Source organism: Notothenia coriiceps, unplaced genomic scaffold, assembly GCF_000735185.1.
Source record: "Notothenia coriiceps isolate Sejong01 unplaced genomic scaffold, NC01 NC01_scaffold00037250, whole genome shotgun sequence".
Lineage (NCBI taxonomy): Eukaryota > Metazoa > Chordata > Actinopteri > Perciformes > Nototheniidae > Notothenia > Notothenia coriiceps.
The window spans coordinates 14,794,741-14,814,707 of NW_011369951.1; the positions used below are offsets into that span (position 1 = coordinate 14,794,741).

Genomic DNA, 19,967 nt, shown 5'->3' on the forward strand with positions numbered 1-19,967 from the left:
CCCATCTCAGTCCGTAATCTTCTGACCAGCGTGTTGAAATGGAAGAAAATGGTTCCCAGCCAGTGAATGGACCCCTTTATGAAGCCAAGCGCTATGGATCACTGCAGATCAACAAATAAGAGTTAATACTTCTTTTCAGGGCAGGGGTTTTCAAACTAACTGGAAGTAACTGACGACATCATCACAACTTGAGATGTAAGCATCACAAGAAAAAAACAAAACAATATTATTTAATATATTATGCTTTTTGGGACCCTATTATGCTCCTTTTCAGTTTCATATTTGTCTTTTGTGTCTCTACTGTGACATGTCTCCATGCTTTAATGTTCTAAAAGCTATTTATTTTTCTCATACTGCCTGTGTTGCAGCACCTCTTTTCACCCTCTGTCTGACACCAGAGCCCAGTCTGCTCTGATTGGTTAGCTGGCTGGCTCTGTTGTGATGGTCAACAGTTTGGAGATGTCCTGCCCCTTAGCCTATCACGAACAATGTGTTGTAGCGCTTGCCAATAGAAGCACGAGTGTTACATAGAAGTAACTATTTATAAAACACATAGATCACAACCTCTTTTCTTCAATAACATGTAACTTGTCCCTCTCTCTCTCTCCAGCCATTTATGCCTCTGGCAACCCTGCGCTGCTCTCCAGACGTCCACCACTTCCTGTGCCAAGCCTTTATCCCAGCATGCACTGAGGATAACAAGGTGATCCGTCCGTGCAGAGAGCAGTGCGAGACGGTTCTCTCCGACTGCGAGGAGAATATCCGAATCTTTGGCATCACCTGGCCTCCTGAGCTACAATGTGACAAGTACAAAAAATACATTTATATGAAATCCACACTAGAGATAGTTAATTATCAATCCTTTGAAAGATGTGTTTCTTTGCTTTTTCAACTAGACTCGACCCATGTAGCTCTCCTGGTGATCCAGAACTTCCTGCAACAACCCCAATAACCGCCTCCTCAGCTAAGAGGGACCTGGGCTTCTGGTGCCCGCTGCAGCTGAAGACCAAACCGGGCCTTTCATCATCGTTCCTGGGCGCAGAGGACTGTGCACCGCCTTGCTCCAACATGTACTTCAAACCTCATGACATCGAATTTGCCAAGAACTTCATCGGCGTTTGCTCCATCGTCTGCTTGGGCGCCACGCTCTTCACCTTCCTAACTTTCCTCATCGATGTGAAGCGTTTCCGCTACCCGGAGCGGCCCATCATCTTCTACGCCGTGTGCTACAGCTTTGTGTCGCTTATTTACTTCATCGGCTTCCTGCTGGGGAACCATGCCGCCTGCACCAAAGCCTCACATCCTGCCGGCGTGGAGACTGTGGTGCTGGGCTCTCAGAGTAAAGGCTGCACTCTGATCTTCATGCTGCTCTACTTCTTCTCCATCGCCGGGAACGTCTGGTGGGTCATACTCACCATCACCTGGTTCCTGGCAGCCGGACCCAAGTGGAGCTGTGAGGCCATAGATAAGAAAGCGGTGAGGTTTTAAAGAATGACGTCTCATCTCGAGTAGCAGCAGCAAAGAAAAGAAGAATGTAAACATAACATTTGCAAGCTATAAAAACACAGGAAAAGGGTGCTTGTGTGATGGATTGAATTGGGATTTGTTAGGTGGGAGGCTTTGTGTTGACAGGTGGTGGAGGGTAGTTTAAAAAAAAGAGGTGCTGCAGCACGGGCAGTATGAGAAAAATAGACCTTTTTAAAACTTTAAAGCATCTCACAGTAGAGCCACAAAATACAATTATCAACCTCAAAATGAGCTCTCTAGCTTTTATGTAAATGTGTCTGGTGGTTCGTAGACATTGCTGACCCAATTGAACCCCTGTTTTTCTTTCAAATATTGACCTTGTGTCCTCTGTCTTTAGGTGTGGTTCCACTCTGCTGCCTGGGGGATCCCCGGGGCCCTGACCGTGATGCTGCTCGCTCTGAACAAGGTCGAAGGGGACAACATAAGCGGGGTGTGCTTCGTGGGGCTGTACGACCTGGACGCCCTGCGCTTCTTCGTGCTGGCTCCTCTGTGCGTGGGCGTCGTCATCGGCCTCTGCTTCATCCTGGCGGGCATCGTTTCTCTCAACCACGTCCGGCAGGTCATCCAGCACGACGAGCGCAACCAGGAGAAGCTGAAGAAGTTCATGATCCGCATCGGCGTGTTCAGCTGCCTCTACCTGGTGCCCCTGGTCACCCTGTTGGCCTGCTACACCTACGAGCAGAGCCACCGCAGCACCTGGGAGAACACCTGGATCAACGACCGCTGCCAGGAGTACAGCATCCCCTGCTCCTACAAGGTAGCTGTGGCTCAGTCATGTGAAGAAAGTGTTTTAGTTCTGAACAATTTATCTGGTGATTATTTCTAGATTAATCAATTAATCGTTTGGTCTGCAGATGGTGATGAAGAATTTCCTTTTCTCAAAATTGTCAGTCACCAAACCCAAATATATTTTGTTTTAATTTGCAAAGTACTTGCACGTTCTAAACTTGCAAATGACTAAAACGCATAAAATAGTTTTAGTATAAGCTTAAAAAATGTGGTTCAGATAACAAAAAAAGTAACTGCAGTCAGCGTTTGGAAAACCTTTTATTTTCGATAATCGAACATCTGAGTTGATCAAAGAAGCTCGAAGTTTGTCTGATCGCATCATTTAACAAAAAATGTTATTTGTCTTTTAGATGAAAATGGGCTCTTGTAGAAGGTATTAACCAGTTAAGCCCCATTATCTTGCAAGAAACAGCATCTGAGGGCTTCTTAACATTTAATAAACTATGAATGTGTCATACTCACTTAACGGGAAGAAACTCAGCTTTCAGACAATATTAACAATTTTTAGCTAAACAAAACACAAGGGTAATAACAAAGGCTCTGAATTAGCCCTGAGCGACAAAATGCTAACGCACTTAGCACAGAACTCATGGTAAAATACCCTTATTACTTATCGGATCTGCCCAAACAAGATATCGATTAGCAAGCTGAGATTCCACAGATTCCAGACATATAAGTATCATCACTGAGCGATCAGAACTCGCGGCGAAACAACAACAAAGTTAGCTTTACGGAGCCAAAACGGCTAAAAACATCTTACCTTTGTTGTTTTCTTATCAAAAGTTGTGTTCAATGGCATTAAAACGATAAAAACGCTGCTGAAGGTTAATCCAATGTCTCTGTGTCACTTTGAAATGTTTACTGATAATCCATCATTCAATTTTTATGTCAATAACGGAGATTTCATATTAGCTGCTACGAGAGTGTATGACAGCTTCCGGTATTGGGCATTCTGGTTACTCATTCACCAATGGGTAATGTTTAGATGGATTTTAGGAACTTCCCCTCGATTCTATTGGCTCTTACGGTTCAAAGAGGTGTCAATCATCAAAATTGAGGGCGATCCCATCATTCAAGGGTGGTTTTCACTATAAGTAATGTTTTATTTTGGACGGACACAATAATTTACAATTGTTTACTATTTACTATGTTCAATCTGAATTTACTTTAAAATAAAAAAGATCTATATTGATTCTGACTTTTCTACATCCAACTCACAGGTTTATCATTGCTTTGAGAAAAAAGATGATTAATTTACCCCTTTTTAGAAGGGAAGATATAGTCATTTGTTCTGGGAATGTCATTTTCGAGCCTGAGACGTGAAAAACAGGCTCAGGGCTAAACTGAGGTTACATTGAGAGGACTGTATTGCAGTTATATAATAATGGATACATCAATTCAAAGATTTTTGTGAGCTGCCTTCTGAGCCAGAAAGATGTTTGCCAAAAAATCCATTCCTAAAGAAACACCAAATACATAGCATTCAGAATCAAGAAAAAACGGCCCAAATACAACATATTTATGTGGTCATTTTTAAATAGCTAATTTAAAATAAAAATACTTTTACCTCAAAAATGTAATGTGTTATACAGAAGCTATTGTGTGCTGCCATACAGCGTGACAATGATCAGAGGAGAGTAGAAGATTACCCTTAAAAAATGTTGAAGAAAAAAGCAAACTAGTTCTGCCCCCTTTTAAATATATTAAATATCAGTTAATGAGCTTATAAATTCAAAATCTGGATTTTGTCTTGAGTCAAACATTGGTTTTACCACAAGGGTCCTTTCATGGTTTCTTTATGTCTCCCTGCTCCAGACAACCGAGCACGAACGCCCAGACCTCTCCCTGTTTCTGGTCAAATACTTAATGACTCTGGTGGTTGGAATATCTGCAGTGTTCTGGGTGAGCAGTAAGAAAACCTGCTCTGAGTGGGCCTACTTCTTCAACAGGACCCGCAAGAGAGAGTAAGATGTGTCCTGGTATTATTCAAAATTCAGTTTCCATGAGTGATAAATACATAGTTTCACTAAACTCTCATGTCCTCCTCCGACAGTCCCATCACTGAGAGCCGCCGGGTGCTGCAGGAGTCCTGTGAGTTCTTCCTCAAGCACAACAGCCGCGTGCAGCACAAGAAGAAGCACCACAACCCGAACTCACACAAGCTTAAGGTCATCTCCAAGTCCATGGGCACGAGCACCGGTGCTGCATCCAACGCTGCATCCAACGCTGCATCCAACGCTGCCACGACAACCCATCAAGGACCCTCTGCGCTGGGAAATCACCATCCCCGGTTACATGGTTCTCTGTCCGAGGCCTCAGCCAGGGAGCACCTGGACAGGGGCACCTCGAGCCGGAGCTCCAGGAGGGGGGAGAGGGAGAGAGATCGGGAGAGGGAAGGCGGAGAGAGACGTAGCAAAGGGGGGGGCTCCTCTAAGATGAGCAGCCGCTCAGAGAGCATGCACAGAGTCCCAGATGGGAGGTGAGTGAGACAAATCTGTAATCACTCAAAGTTATCAAATGTTCTCTCTTTTCAGCTGTTCAGTGTTTCACACGTAATTATGCCTCATTTCCACTGCATGGTTTTGGTCCGACTCAACTCACTCTTGGCACCAGGTCTGTAGTTGTATAGTTTTGCCTTTCCTGTAGTGTGTTATAAAGGTGTTTGTGCATGTAAATGGTCTGCAAAGGCTAACATCCCAAAGCTCCCTGCAGAAGGAGTTTCTCTCCCCCACTCCCCCCCTGCCTGAAACGCCTCCATTGGACTCCTTTGTTTACTTCTGTAACATAGTGACATCACTATGTAACATTTGCGCATCTTTTGGCTACCGCTCCAACACATTGTACGTGATGGGTTAAGGGGTGGGACATCACTAAGCGGTTGACCAATCACAACAGAGCCAGCCAGCTAACCAATCAGAGCAGACTGGGCTCTGGACATTATCAATAATTCTGTAGGATCATGAAAATCCCTTTGAAGATTAAACTCACATCTGAATTGCAGGCCAATGATATTGTATATTAAAGATGCCCTATTGTGCTTTTTTTCTACATGTAAATTGTCTTGCAAGGTAAAATCCCAAAGTTCCCAAAGTTACTTCTTCCATGTAACAAGTAAAAGTATAGCTGTGCTGTGCCATACAGTGAAAATGCACCATTATTCGGTTTGCCTTGCTATACAGAACTATATGTGTACAATAAATAAGCACAGATATCCTGATGTGTCCTGTCTGCTTCAGGATGACTCCTAGGAGCGAGATGTCAGAGGTCAGGCACGTCACCAGTGGACCGCAGCGTACGGCTCTAAACCAATCACACAGCAGCATCAAGCTCTCCACCCCCCAGCTGGCAAACCAGGTGCCTGAGGCGAGCAAGGACACAAAGGACAGCACCTGCTGAGACATTTGACCCCCCCAAATTCATCCATGCATCCATCCACAAATCCAGTCACATTGATGCCGTTTCATGTATCCGTTTCAAACCATTTTTGTGTCATATATATCAAATAATGATTGTATTGGTTCTATTTTAGTGATTAAATGTTCATATCCAGCTAAATGTAACGTACCTTGAGTATATGTGGTATGTTTGGACCAGAGTTTTAGCAGTGAGTTTAAAGGCGTTAGATTACTGTATTTCAGCTTTACTGAGCTTTTGGCCTTTCACCTGAATGTTGCAGCAGCAAAGCTATGATCTACTTATACACCACCAATGGTCTTTTTATTTGATAGCATGCATAAAAAACATTAGGACTACTGTTTTGTAGATTTGTACCTCATTGTCATAGAATGCATTTTTGAAAACAAATGCAATATTTATGTAAATATTCTATTTTTTAGAAATGGAGTCCCTCACTGGACTAGTCGTTACACTGAGCTATTTTAAGAAAGGTCATGGAATTGCCAAACATTCAACTTAAGGACTTCCTGTGGTAAACTGTTTTATTGAATGTCTTACTAGTCGGTTTGTCTTGAAACCTCATCTTGTAATTTACATTATTATTCTTTTGATAAAAGGCAGACTCTTATACTTGGTATAGTTGATTTTTAGACAATGTTGAAATGTTATGTTCTCTATCAAAGACTGTACACTTGATGCTTATTTCTGTTGTACAAACTCTTATTGCATCTTCAAAGAAGTGTCCTGTAAGTTTGGATAAAGTATAGCTTTATAGTTTTCTACAAGAATGTGTGACTTTTTTAAAAAACTTCAAAGAACCTACAGATGTTTTGCATGTGTGATGTCTGTCTATGTTCCTGGTCTGGGTGTAAATTCATATGATTTAGTATCAGTTGTAGAAGAGTAATCAAACAGACTTTGCACTATTTGTCAATGGAAGCACAAACCACTATTAATTAGGTATGGAAATCGTAAACAAAATGGGGCGTTGTTCTGGTGTTATTTATAACATATGGCCACAGACCATATCCTTCTCCTTTAAGTACTTCCAGACCAACCTCTGTGTTTTATGTAAAAAAAAAAATCCTGTGTATTTTGCTGGGATCTTTTCTTCCATTGAGGTTCTATACCTTGTATGTATGGGAGCCAACTGTTCCAAAAGCAGCAATATAAAAGGGAATCTTTGTCAGTCCCTTTCTTTTGTACCTGTGTATTCTTATTCTGGCATGTGAATGAGGTCTTACTGTAGTCTACAAAATGCTCTTTACGACTGTTGTGAGCTGTTTTTACTTTTTTATGTAGCCTATCTGGTCAGCAGAATTTTGTATCAATCCAATTTAATTTTAATAAAAAATAATTGAACAAAAATGTGTTTGCGTCAATGTTTTTTCTTTTTATGATTTTTCCTTACCACCAATGTTATCTCCTCAAATCTAGTAAAAAAAGATACAATTATCAAATTTACTTTTATTTACACACTCGAGGCATTTTGGCCTAATACTCAACATTTTGACTTTATTCTAGTCATTCAAATGTTTCCAGATTACTCAGAACACGCAAAAAAACTTTTTTCACCTCTTATTTATTGTTTCTTATGTCTTGCTCAACATTTTGCCTTAATTCTCTAAATTATTTCAATGTAATTCTCAATATTTGGCTTTATTCTTGACATCGACTCTCTTTTTCTTCTTCAATATGATTGTCTTGACAGTGATAGTCTACTGAAAGGGAATACAAATCACACTCTTTTTTCCCTGGCACTAATACTCTTCCATACATAGCAGTATCACAGGGATGTTCTGATACTTTTTCCCTCAGAGGAGGTTTCTGTGAGGTGACTGGCTGCTGCTCGTCCTGCCCTCCTCTGTAACTCTCAGTGTGAGTCAGTAGGAGTGAACTGTTGAGAGTATCCTGCAGTCTCTCAGAGCACACACTGCCTCCCCTTGTATGATGTCTCCTCTCATTGCCCGCCTGCTGCTGCTTGTCTGCTTGGCTTTACCTCTCTATGGCGTGGAAAAGGTGAGAAATAGAGGATACCGAAAGGATCCTGATGCTGACAAGGTAAGAGAGATTAGCTACAATTATAGTGTAGCTGTTAAAATCATTACCAAAAGTAGATATGTTCCAATCCAGGATTTGTGTGCGTTTTAGATAAATGTTGTGCTTTCACATAACGGAAAACCCATTAAATGTGCTCTTTTGAAATTGTAATGAGTGCACTTGACTGGCTTTATTGTCATCTAGCACTTTTTTTTATGCATCTCTATTAACATTCATAGAGCACTTTGCATGTGAAGTTCCAACTCATCCTGGGATTACCCTTTCGTTACTTTGTCAGAAGTCTTTTCCAAAAATTAAATAAAAAACTTAGTAAACGGATTCAAGCTTTCAGTACAATTAGGGTAGTTATCACTTTGGCAACACGGTTTCCAAAACTACCTGGTTCCAGCAGCAGAGGATAAATCCTATTTTATATATTTTTTGTGTGGTCAACTGGATCTCTATTATTCCAGATCTGGCTGCTCTCCAGCAGACTAGTGGACAGGAAACCCCCCTAACAGGAAGTTGGGGTCTGGCTCATACTGTTTGTCTCTCTATGTTATCTCTGCTGTCTCATACGTTTAAACAATGCAATATGGTTTGGTATTGGGGGGGGGATTTGACTCATTTTAGGGCGGATTAGGGTTTATCTGAAAAAATTGGCAGAAAAACTATTTCATTTCAATTCACACCAACCCCAATCATAGACTGTCTTTGTCCTAGAATTGCATAACCCTCCATGCTGTAGGTGGAGAGTGAAGAAACAAAGTGGACACACATTTCTCTCTCCAATCTCTTGGAGTCAAATGAAAGTGGAACTGGTGTTTATTTTTGCTTGGAGTCTGACTGTGACCGCCCCTTAAGGGACTCCTAGAAGTCTGCACTTTGAGCACCACAGAGTTCAAGGAGTTGCTCGTTATTACCTTCCAAAGTTATATTCCATGAGTGAAAAGGATATTATGAATAGCATCTTATGTTACCATTTGTATCTAGTGCGCTGAAAATGATGCAGAAAAGCCCAACTGCACTAGACACTCTGGAGAAGAAAGATCTGCTAATTTGAACAAAATGGTAATCATAAAATCCTATTTTGCAACCTTGTGAGATCCTGCAAAACTAAAAGTCTCAAAGCTGGGCATTTTATTCCCGCTGTGCACGCTCCAGCTTCAGTGTTGACTAATGCACGATTTACTACTGATTCCTCAGCACTCAGCAGCAAATGCAGCCTTTATGCTTCTCTTACAGTAATGAACTGTGCTACTAATATGAAGTAGAGCTGGAGTGTAATTCATGCAGGCAGGCAGCACTATACTAGAAACAGCAGACTGGAAGCTAATATTTAACTCACCTGTAGCTAAGTGGACAGAGGTTCCATTCATTAGTCTGCTTTGAAACTTGTCCAAAACCTAACCCTTAATAAAGCTCTGAGACGTTTCCTTGCTGAATATCAGCCAAGCAGACTCCGTATTTCCACATTTTGCAATCTATTAGGTGCTTAGAAGTTCTGTCCAGTTTCCTTCAGGACAAATTCCTGGTCTATTGCAGCATATGGTTTCATCTCAGACGTCCCAGTTTCCCGTAAAGATGATGTCAGACCTCACATCTCCCGGTTGCTCCAGCTCAGCCACCGAATGGCTAAGACAGACTCCCAACCATCTGTTTTCACCACAGCTGACTAGAATATTGTAATTCTGTCTATATTCAGGTATTTTCCAGATTCCCATAATGTGAAATACATTTTTCTCCTTCTCCCCAGAGACAAAAGTCGAGACAAGATGTTGAAACTTGAGTAAAAGCTCTTTGTTTCCCTCTCTTGGCTTGGTTTTTTGCCTTAATGCCATTTGGCCATGTGCCGCCATAACTGGTCCGCAGCTGTATGCCGAGCTAAAGGGCAGGATTGACCCAACAAAAGCCCAGACCCAAATCCTTTTGGCATCAGCGTTTGCTTGATGGCAAGGATGCACTTCCAAGTTTCAGTTCATGTCTGCCCTGAATTAATGAGTAAATTACTCTTACATATCACATAACCCTAATTAAAAACCTAACTCAGACTAAAAAAGAGCTGACCACACTGTAATCTGTTGGTCGAAATGTCCCTTTGAGGAACTTTTTAAGCAAAGCTATTTGGATCTTCATTGTGTCTATCTCTGTATATGGCAGGGCAGTTTTGGCAAGCTCTCCCGTCTCAGTGTTTTCTGAGTCAGCTTGAGTAAGATGCAGCATCTGTTTAAACATAGTAGGAGATTCAGCTGGACAATGAATCACGCCGATAGATGTGTGGCCAAACACCTTCTAATTTAGCCTGTCAGCAAGCCATTGGTTCCACATTAACAAAGTTACTCTGTCATGCGCTTGCTTCACGGCCTCATGACGGCTGGTTCTATTGCTTTGGCTTGGTATGGATCACATCTGTTTTACACTTACTTCAGCCCTATGGCAGTGTATTTGTTTATATGAGGTGTAATCTGGCTCCTTGTGTGTGATGGTTGGATGAATGGCAGCATTGAGGTGTCTACGGTGCATGCAGCCCTAAACTGGGAAACATCCCCCAGGGAGAAGAATGAAAATCTAAAACAGGAAGTTGGAAACAGCAGACTGATGTTGTTCCATGACTTCTTTTCATTGTCCAATGTTACCATGACTTCCTCTTTCCCTGTTTTCCCAGTTTGGCAGTTGCATGCAGGGTCCAGCAGGCACCTCTGGCAGAGAGGGTAACCCTGGTGCCAACGGCATCCCGGGAACGCCGGGTATTCCAGGTCGCGACGGGCCGAAAGGCGAGAAAGGCGAGTGCATCAACGAGATCTTTGAAGAGCCCTGGAGGCCCAACTACAAGCAGTGTGCCTGGAATTCTCTCAATTATGGGATTGACCTGGGTAAAGTAGCTGTAAGTATTACAAAACCTTGAATGACTTGTTTCTGCGGAAAATGGTGTTCCAAGTCAGACGTTTTACAAATCCATAGAAATATTTGAGAACTACCAAGATGTCCCTCTGCTTTGTTGCAGGACTGTACGTTCACCAAGCTGCGTACAGACAGCGCCCTCAGAGTCCTCTTCAGCGGTTCCCTCAGACTCAAGTGTAAGAATGCATGCTGCCAGAGGTGGTACTTCACCTTCAATGGAGCAGAGTGCGCAGGACCCTTGCCCATAGAGTCCATCATCTACTTAGACCAAGGAAGTCCTGAGCTCAACTCAACCATCAACATCCACAGAACATCCTCAGGTACGGCTTAAAGTCATGGACTTTGTTGTGAAATAAACCTAAACCAAACATATTTTTAACAGTGCTATAAAATATTTTAGTTGAAAATAGTTCAACACTTTGGGAATTTAGAGAGTTAGATGTTTTTTAGATGAGCTTAAACTAGAGACAGCATCAGGTTAGCTTAGTTTAGCATAGCATAAGGCTAAGGAATCGGCTAGCCTGGCTCTGTTCAAAGGTAAAGTGTCTTTAACTTCTGAAATCCTCCTCCTGCTGCCTTGATATTATTCCAACAGGATTTTTCAAAGATGTTTTTCCTTGCATGGCCTCAAATCTACTTCATATAGTAAACAAGTCTCTTCACTCAGGTATTTTTCCAAAGGCCCTGAAAACTGCAGTCATTAAACCACTCTTAAAAAAGAATAATCTAGATGCTTCAGTAATGAACAATTACAGGCCCATATCAAACCTCCCATTTCTAGGTAAAATCATTGAAAAAGTTGTTTTTCAACAGTTGAGTAACTTCTTGCATTTAAATAACTGTTTCGATGTGTTCTAGTCAGGCTTTCGTCCAAACCACAGCACTGAGACTGCTCTTGTAAAGGTCTTCAATGACATCCACTTAAACAAAGACAGTGGCAGAACTTCAGTGTTAGTATTATTAGATCTCAGTGCTGCGTTTGATACTGTTGACCACAACATATTACTAGACCGACTGGAAAACTAGGTGGGACTTTCGGAAACAGTGGGACTTTCGGAAACAGTTCTAAATTGGTTTGAATCCTACTTAAAGGACAGAAACAACTTTGTTTCTATAGGTAAATACACATCTGAGTTGACAAATATGACATGTGGGGTACCTCAAAGCTCCATCTTGGGGCCTCTTCTCTTTAACGTCTACATGCTTTTATCTTCAGTAGACTTGACTACTGCAATGGTGTCTTCACAGGTCTCACTAAAACATCTATTAGAAAGCTGCAGCTGATTCAGAACGCCGCTCGAGTCCTCACTAACACTAAGAAAGTGGATCATATCACTCCTGTTCTGAAGTCTTTACACTGGCTTCCTGTGTGTCAAAGAATATATTTAAAAAATACTGCTGCTGTTTATAAAGCACAAAATGCATTTCTGACCTCCTGCTAAATTATGAACCATCCAGATCTCTCAGGTCTTCAGGGACTGGTCAGCTTTCTGTCCCTCGAGTCAGAACTAAACATGGTAAAGCAGCGTTCAGTTATTATGCTCCAAATATCTGGAACAAACTCCCAGAAACCTGCAGGTCCGCTGCAACTCTTACTACTTTTAAATCCAGGCTGAAGACTTTTCTTTTTGTCGCTGCTTTTAATTGAACTATTCATATCTTAGACTGCACTGTAACTTTTATCCATTTCTTTTTTCTTTTAATGTTTCTTTTATTAGCTTTTCTTTTTAATGACTGATTTTAAATGCCATTTTCTTAATTAATGTCTTTCATTTTTTGTAAAGCACTTTGAATTGCCTTGTGTTGAAAAGTGCCACATAAATAAACTTGCCTTGCCTTGCCTTACAGCACAAAGCTCACAAAGTAAATATTATTTGAATCTTTCCCAAAAACATTGTATAGAAAGCATATTATGTTCCCAGGATTCTAAACTGCCAGGGTCCCATATTCCCCTGCTCCATATCCACTTCACATAACTAATTATAAACACCTTACAAAGATCCTATGTTCTCAGCAAGGTTTTTTCTCTAGGTGACATGTTTATTGTATGTTTTACTTGGTCCACATAAAACACCCACCCTATATATTTATAGGTTTGGCTGAAGTTCAAAGTTCAAATTTGTGGGAAAGATAATTTTCTTGACTTTAAACAATATCTCAACAGTGGCTAAAAGTTATTTTTAATGTTACAACTATAATTACAAAGTCCTTCTCTTTTTTACTCGTTTGCAATTGAACTGCGAGGATAGCCATTCTCCCACAATGTTAGTTTTATTAAAAAAACGTGGGACCCTGGGAACATAGGCCAGAAGCAGGTTGCCATCAGGGAGTAACTGGTCCAAGGTTTTGGTATTCCCCCCTTTTATTAAAAAATACTTATTTGTTGCTTTTGGACAAAGATAAACTAGCTGTTCCCTATCCGGTCTATGTCCTAATCTAACAGGCCGCTGTCTGTAGCTCAACAGATGTGAGAGCGATATCAATCTTTTTAATTTAAATCTGGGCAAGAGAGCAAAAAAGAAAAACCTAAAAAATGCCAAGCTTTCCCTTCTATAAAAATACTTATTTCATTTATTTTTGTTCCCTTTGGACAGAGCTAAACTAGCTGTTCCCTATCCAGTCTCTGTGCTAAGCTAATGGGCTGCTGTATGTAGATCAACAGATATGAGACTGAGAGTGGTATCAAATTATCTAATCTAAATCTAGGAAGACAGCAAATAAGCAAAAGCAACAACATGCAGAGCTATCCCTTTCATAAGAAATACGTATTTTATTAATTTATGTTGCCTTCATACAGTGCTAAGCTAGGTGCTCCCTATTTCCAGTCTTTATGCTAAACTAACAGACTGCTGTCTCTGGCTCAACATACAGTGTTATGAGAGTGGTATTAATTATCTACTTCAAACCTAGGCAATACAGCAAACCCACAAATGCCATCACTTTTATAAAAAATACTTATTTTAATCATTTGTGTTGCCTTCGGAGAGAGCTGTTCCCTAACCAATCTGTGTCCTAAGCTGACAGGCTACTGTTTCTAACTCAACATATATGAGAGTGGTAATAATTATCCAATCTAAATCTAGGCAAGAGAGCAAATAAGCCACAAAATGCAGAGCTATCCCTTTTATAAAAAAAGTACTTATTTAATTCATTTCTGTTACTTTCAGAAAGACTGAGCTAGGTGTTCCCTATGTCCTTATGCTAAGCTAACAGGCTGCTGTTTGTAGCTCAACAGATATGAGAGTGGTATTAATTATCCAATCAAAATCTAGGCAAGACAGCAAGAAATCTAAACCCACAAAATGCCAAGATATTCCTTCAAGTGGTTATTTAACTGCAGTTGTAAAGCCTGGTCACCAATCTTTAAAATAAAGTTACACTCCAATTTGAAAAGTTCACCACCATGTCAGGAAACCAAACAATTAACAAGTCCCATCTCTGGAGACAGTTTGGGTGTTCCCTGAAATTAATTTTAACTGCCTTCTTTTCCCCCCTCCAGTTGAAGGGTTGTGCGAGGGTGTCAAAGGAGGGCTGGTGGATGTGGCCGTGTGGGTGGGGACCTGCGACGACTATCCCAGAGGTGACGCGTCTACAGGGTGGAATTCAGTATCCAGGGTTATCATTGAGGAGCTGCCCAAATAAATGAAAAAGTTACATGTAAGGGAGGCACCAGTCCTGGTACTGTGACAGTATGTTATCTGGCCCTCCAAAACTATCAGGTATGGTTTGCTGAGGCGCCACAGCATCAATGATGGTAACTTGAATGTTTTTTTTTATTTTCTTAAAATACCATACTAGATGACAGGCCCATAAAAACGAATACTGTGTCATTCTGTCTACCAGAAATAAACTTTGTACTGTAGCTTTTCAGCTTATGGGTGCTGTTGTTAAGCGTTCAACGGTCATTGACAATATTTAAACTATGTACTTATGTGACATGTTTATATTCATGTTAATAAAGTGATCTTTTTTAAAGAATTAAACACAACTTTTTGACTTCTTTTCAAGTCTAGGAACTATGAATTCTCTGCTTTTATTCAATATAGTAAGAAATTACTATATATACTGTATTCATATACATGACAATGCAGATAAAGCATTCTTGATGTTATAGTAAAATGTTAGAAAGAAATGCAGTTACAATGTTTTGCCAGAAAACAAATGAATTATGGGATGATTGAATTGGTGTTTTTGGAACAAAAATGATCTGCTGCTGTGTGAACAAAAATATATAATTTAAAAGCAACATAACTAATATTACACACACATGCAACTGGAACACTGAGAAGACTTCACATCAGCTTGTTTACATGTCATCCTTTCCTTCTGCCAAATGTAAACATAACCATGTTGAAATATTTATCAAACTCTTCTCGTAAAAAAATCCTTACTTCATTTGCCCAGAAGTGAAAGCTTGTCATGCATCTGATAATCCAATGTTGAATCCGTTAAACAATATTTTCATATTCAGTGAGATCACCTTCAGACGTATTTGTTCCTCTCTGTTTTTATGAATGGCACCAAAGTCAGTGTGAGTCTTTAAAGCTGTCCATGCCATGATTGTGAGCCTTATTAGCTTTTTCCCAGAAGGTAGCGAGAAACATTCTCGTAAACCACAAAGGTGATGCAGCAGGCAGGAGTGACACGGATCACGTTGGGGATGATGCCTTTGTAGAAACCGATGGCGCCTTCGTTCCTGCAGAGAAATGGAAAACATGACTCAAATTGGACATCACTTAAAGGGACAGTTCACCACTGCAGCCACATTTAGAAACCGAGGATAGGATTGCATGTTTATCCTCTATGTGAGTGGATGGGTCTCATACCTCCATGTCCGTCTGACGACATCAATAACTCCATTGTATGTGTTGTGCTGGTCTTGCAGGCGGGCTCGCACCACCTGATACGGGTATGTTGTGGCCACAGCAAATATTTTGGATAAAGCTGCCATTGTGATGTACTCCCATGCGCTCTGTTTAAACAGAAGGAGGGAGGAGTGAGCAGAGCAAGGGTGGGAAAAATGATGATTCACTTCTTTAACTGCTAGTTATCCACTGTGGGCTCAGTCCTATTAAACTGTAAAGCTTTATGACTATTATCAAACACTGAGCATGTTTCCAGACCGCTTGTGGCTCGTGTGGTTAATGACTCACCAGCTTCGCATCTGAAGGCGCTTTCCTGTATTTGTTGTAGTCTCTCTTCAGCTCTTCGTAGGCCATGAACTGCAGCGCTCCGTGAGATGTTCCGAACAGACCAGGAACATAACCCTTTGACAAATAAATGCTCTGAAAGTCAGTCTTACATTACACTACATTGTACAACAACCTACCTGCTTAATTAAATTACATTTGATCAGATCTATACAGACCAATATCATTGCAATTACCCAGCCAGGCTGATTCACATAAAGCGTATTTATGTCAGGCTGTTATTTCCATTATTCATGGCCTGTAAGTTCTCCACTACAGTTAATACAGGTTGTCGATGCCCTCTAGTGGGGATTAATGAATTCACATAAAAAGGATTTACAGCCTTGTAGGATAAAGGTCAATTTTTGCTGAAGTAGTGTGGTAGTTTAACCTGATTAGTCCTCTATAAAACAGCTTAACATAATCATTGCATATATTGCTGTATTACATTAAAGTGAAAATATATGGTGATGTATTACCTTGTAGAGTCCTGCCACTCCCTCATAGCGGTAGATCTTGATCAGAGCATCTACCATCCCCTTGTACTGTTTACTGCTGGGGTCAGCGTTGTACTGCAGCACCAGCCGGGTCTTGGTCACCCAGATCGGGTTGGTTATGGTGAGGGTTATGATGCCTAGGTGAAAAAAGGCAATGTTAGAATGAGGCTGACATAAAAAAAAAAAAAAGAGAGACTCTGAAGTACCTTCAGTGTTTAGGAATATTGTTCTCACACACGGCCAGCTCTGTCAAACAGTGCTTTTTTCCCTCTCTCTGTATATTTCTGCAACTTAAGACAGGATGAAGTGGTTCTCCCTCAGAAAGAGAAGAGACACTTAGTGAAGTAAGATTGATTGTGATGTGCTGGTGGTGGCCAGACAAAACAGTTTAACAGACTGCAGTGACTGAAGTTGGCAGACCACGGGATGGTAAATGATATGTTCAGTTGTGGTTCCATGTGGCAAAACATTCATACAAAGACGTCAGGAATACAATTTGCCTAAAGAAGTACAGGCTGGTATAGTGCTATTTGCTATGATGCAATAGTAGTGCAATTGTAGGTAAAAACTATTTATTACCAACTCATAATTGTATGCCTTCCCCAATCGGTCAAGTTATAGTTTACATTCATTTAGAATTTGCGTGATTAGAGTTGTTCATTTTGGAAAAAAGTTCTGAATATTCTCAGTTTAAGTTGGTCTATTTAGGGGAAAACAAATTGATTATTTGTTGATATACAAAGTCATAAATCTGCAAATTGATTTTTTTTTTTCTCTTGTCTAGGCCCAATTCAGGGCAATGTCTCTTTAAAGACATATTATTATTATCGTGATTCTGGGCGCAAATCACACAGATGTCCCTGATAAATCTGATTACTAAGAATAATTTGGTTAGGTAATTTACTACAGGCATAAGACACTGCAAGCAGCAGCATGTGTGGTGTGATGAGGTTAACCCTTGGAATTTAAGCAAAGGGGTTTTCTAGACAAAAAAACAACAATCATCTTTTTCATGTTTTTTTATTATAAATTAGTGAATCAAATCTAAGAGAATATTATGTTTTTTACTCACCCCTTTTTAATATAATGGTCCTAATAAGCTGTCTGACTCCCATTACAACCCTAAATTCCACATTTGCATAATTTGAATGCCAAATGGAATCAAGTCAGATGTGACTACGGATTGCCTGAGAAATGATTTATTGTTGAGAAACTAAGTCATACTTTTGAGAAAAATTATCATCATGTTGTGATACTTTTTACATTATTGCGATACATTATTTTTAATTATGAAGTCATTATTTAAAAAATACTCTGGCATTATTTTAATGTACTAGGTCATTACTTTGAGATATCAAGGCATTATTTCGAGGATGTTTTTTATTGTGAATTACAGGATCTATTTTAACATTGGCTTCCCTTAATTCTCTCTAATTATTTTGGAGCAGCTTCATTTCCAGCCCCTGACTCCCCATGTCCAGCAGGAAGCTGACCCATGTGACCCTAAAGTGAACAGAAGGGGCTGTGAACTCTGCCTCCTGTCAGCTGAGGCCAGTTAGGAGCAGTATGATCTGGCTGTTGTTGTTGACTATGTTCTGATAATGTGGGTGTGTTAGCATGGCAGCAGTGTTCAGATCCATGCAGAACTAACCTGCTTCGGCAGCAGACACCAGGTGTTCTGTTGCAGTCAGCTCCGTTTGACGGCCCTCCTTCGTGTACCCTTTGATTGCATTGTAGCTGTGAGGGAGATCAACATGGGAAATATGATGGTTACAGATCATTAAAAAACAAATCTAAACAATTATCATGATACAACAGGTTTATGGCTTCCTTACAAAAAGAAGTAGAGACCCCAAGATGCTCCAGCACCCCAAATATTGGGTGTCACTCCTTGGTAGAGTCCTCGTAGTCCCTCCTGCTGCCACACACTCTTCATACAGTGCATTATGCCACTGTACTTAGGTCTCAAATCCAAGCCATCACTCACTACATTGAAAGGACAAAAAAGACCTTTGTAAAAAAAAAACAGATCTGAATTCAACATAAGACCAAAATAATTTATAAAATGAAATAAGGTAACCCATAGCCAGTGGTGAAAAAAAGAAACAAGGTGAATTCATTCAAATACTACTTTTACTTTACTCGAACATTTCCATGTTAAGCTACTTGATAACTCTACTACAAGTTGGAAGCAAATATTGTACTTGTACGTTACCATTTACTTTGCAGGTTCATATTAATAATACAATTTTTTTTATCGACGACTGAAATATGACACATTATTATGGATTAAGATACCTGGCGGTATAAAAAGTAATGTATCTCCACCCTTACCACCAGCAAAATTAAAACATCACTAATTATAATCCAGTGATAAAATATATACTATTCCAAAAATGAACATTCTGCATTTCAAGATTCAAGATTCAATTCAAGGCTTTCCGCCCTAATTTCTACATAGCTACAGTGTAGAATATCAATGAAAATCTTAGGTCACGTTCCTCCAACAGCGCAACACAATAAAACAGATAAAATAGTTAAAATAGTGCACATCTGGGGAGTCTATTGGAATATGATATATTAGATAAATAATTTGTAAGTTGCATAATGAGTACTTTAAGTTATGGAACTGTAAGTATATTTTGATGGGAATACTTTTGTACTTTTACTTAAGTTACGTTTCGAATGGCAGATTTGTACTACACCTAATTTAAGTAAAATATCCTTCCACCACTGCCCATAGCAGCATGGTACCATGGTGAAATCTATTTTAAGATGTCAGATTTCCAAATGGCATGAAAGTGGATAAATGCAGATGACTTTAATGACATTATTACTATGGACAATTGTCAATCACGTATCGATAAAGTACAATGTATTACAGTAGCCTACCTGCAAACCTGATTTTGACCAGGTCCAGAGGGTGAAGCACCATTGTTGACACCACACCTCCACTGAGTCCTGCGACCAGGTTTTCTATCTTCACATGGCCCAAGACCTGCTTGACATGTCCGGCTAAAGAAACAGCAGACACGGGCTTGCTGGACTCTGTCTCCGTGACGTTCACGGTACCGTGATTTGGAGCGGAACTCATGGTAACTGGTAATTAACTCCTGTCAGCTAGCGAATCAGTCAGTATGGTAATGCTAAAGTCTGTTAGCAAACACTTAGAATAAACCTCATTGACACAGCTACCCTACACACTGTACTAACTACTTGACACGCCCTCATTTTAATTGCATTTTAGCAACGGAACCACGTTTTAAACATGTGGTGATACTCCATGGCTGAGGTAACGCATTACAGGTCAAGGAGCAGCACAGCAGTGCTACTACTCGACCTTGCTACTAGTATCAAGTAGAAGCAAATTAAGAACAGTGTTTCCGGTCATAAACTTCAAAATAAAACCAGTTTAGACGAACAACATCAATCCAAGTCATTATCTTGGCCCTATTCTCTCATTACACTTCTTTATTAAAAACGGCTTATCAACATATATTTGAATTAACGCTACCCTCCAGTGCCTTGTCACAAAGCAGAACATGTAACTACTTGTTTGAAGATGTCATCGTTTTATTGTCGATCTTTCTCTGCTAACTTTTGCAACTTGACTGCCGTTTCTTTAAAG

The 19,967-nt window shown here is 40.3% G+C and overlaps 3 protein-coding genes across 6 annotated transcripts; 2 read left to right on the forward strand and 1 right to left on the reverse strand.

Annotated features, from left to right (window-relative positions):
* Positions 1-601: 601 nt before the first annotated feature.
* LOC104967065 (frizzled-6) lies at positions 602-7,074 on the forward strand (the record flags this gene model as incomplete). Its single annotated transcript, XM_010796453.1, has 6 exons — positions 602-807; positions 897-1,476; positions 1,865-2,284; positions 4,132-4,280; positions 4,370-4,795; positions 5,553-7,074. Coding segments are annotated over 6 exons (1,941 nt in total), but the record flags the coding sequence as incomplete, so codon positions are not given.
* A 555-nt stretch (positions 7,075-7,629) lies between these two features.
* On the forward strand, positions 7,630-14,636 carry LOC104967063 (collagen triple helix repeat-containing protein 1). 3 transcript variants are annotated; one of them, XM_010796450.1, is made up of 5 exons: positions 7,630-7,773; positions 8,746-8,823; positions 10,418-10,636; positions 10,757-10,973; positions 14,153-14,636. In XM_010796450.1, the coding sequence occupies exons 1-5, from the start codon at positions 7,660-7,662 to the stop codon at positions 14,293-14,295; spliced, it is 771 nt and encodes a 256-aa protein (XP_010794752.1). In that variant the 5' UTR covers positions 7,630-7,659; the 3' UTR covers positions 14,296-14,636. The 3 variants fall into 3 exon arrangements, with proteins under 3 accessions (XP_010794752.1, XP_010794753.1, XP_010794754.1); XM_010796451.1 differs by lacking the exon at positions 8,746-8,823 and having other exon boundaries at positions 7,634-7,773; XM_010796452.1 differs by lacking the exon at positions 8,746-8,823 and having other exon boundaries at positions 7,634-7,731.
* Positions 14,197-19,684, reverse strand: slc25a32b (solute carrier family 25 member 32b). 2 transcript variants are annotated; one of them, XR_800723.1, is made up of 8 exons: positions 19,232-19,684; positions 18,175-18,325; positions 17,991-18,076; positions 16,322-16,476; positions 15,807-15,920; positions 15,480-15,625; positions 15,134-15,349; positions 14,197-14,283 (listed from the first exon to the last, which is right to left on the reverse strand). XR_800723.1 is itself a non-coding variant. In XM_010796449.1 (7 exons), exons 1-7 carry the CDS (start codon positions 19,431-19,433, stop codon positions 15,226-15,228), a joined length of 978 nt encoding a protein of 325 aa, XP_010794751.1. In that variant the 5' UTR covers positions 19,434-19,682; the 3' UTR covers positions 14,679-15,225. The 2 variants fall into 2 exon arrangements, 1 of the variants encoding a protein (XP_010794751.1); XM_010796449.1 differs by lacking the exon at positions 14,197-14,283 and having other exon boundaries at positions 14,679-15,349; positions 19,232-19,682.
* Between the last annotated feature and the right edge of the window lie 283 nt (positions 19,685-19,967).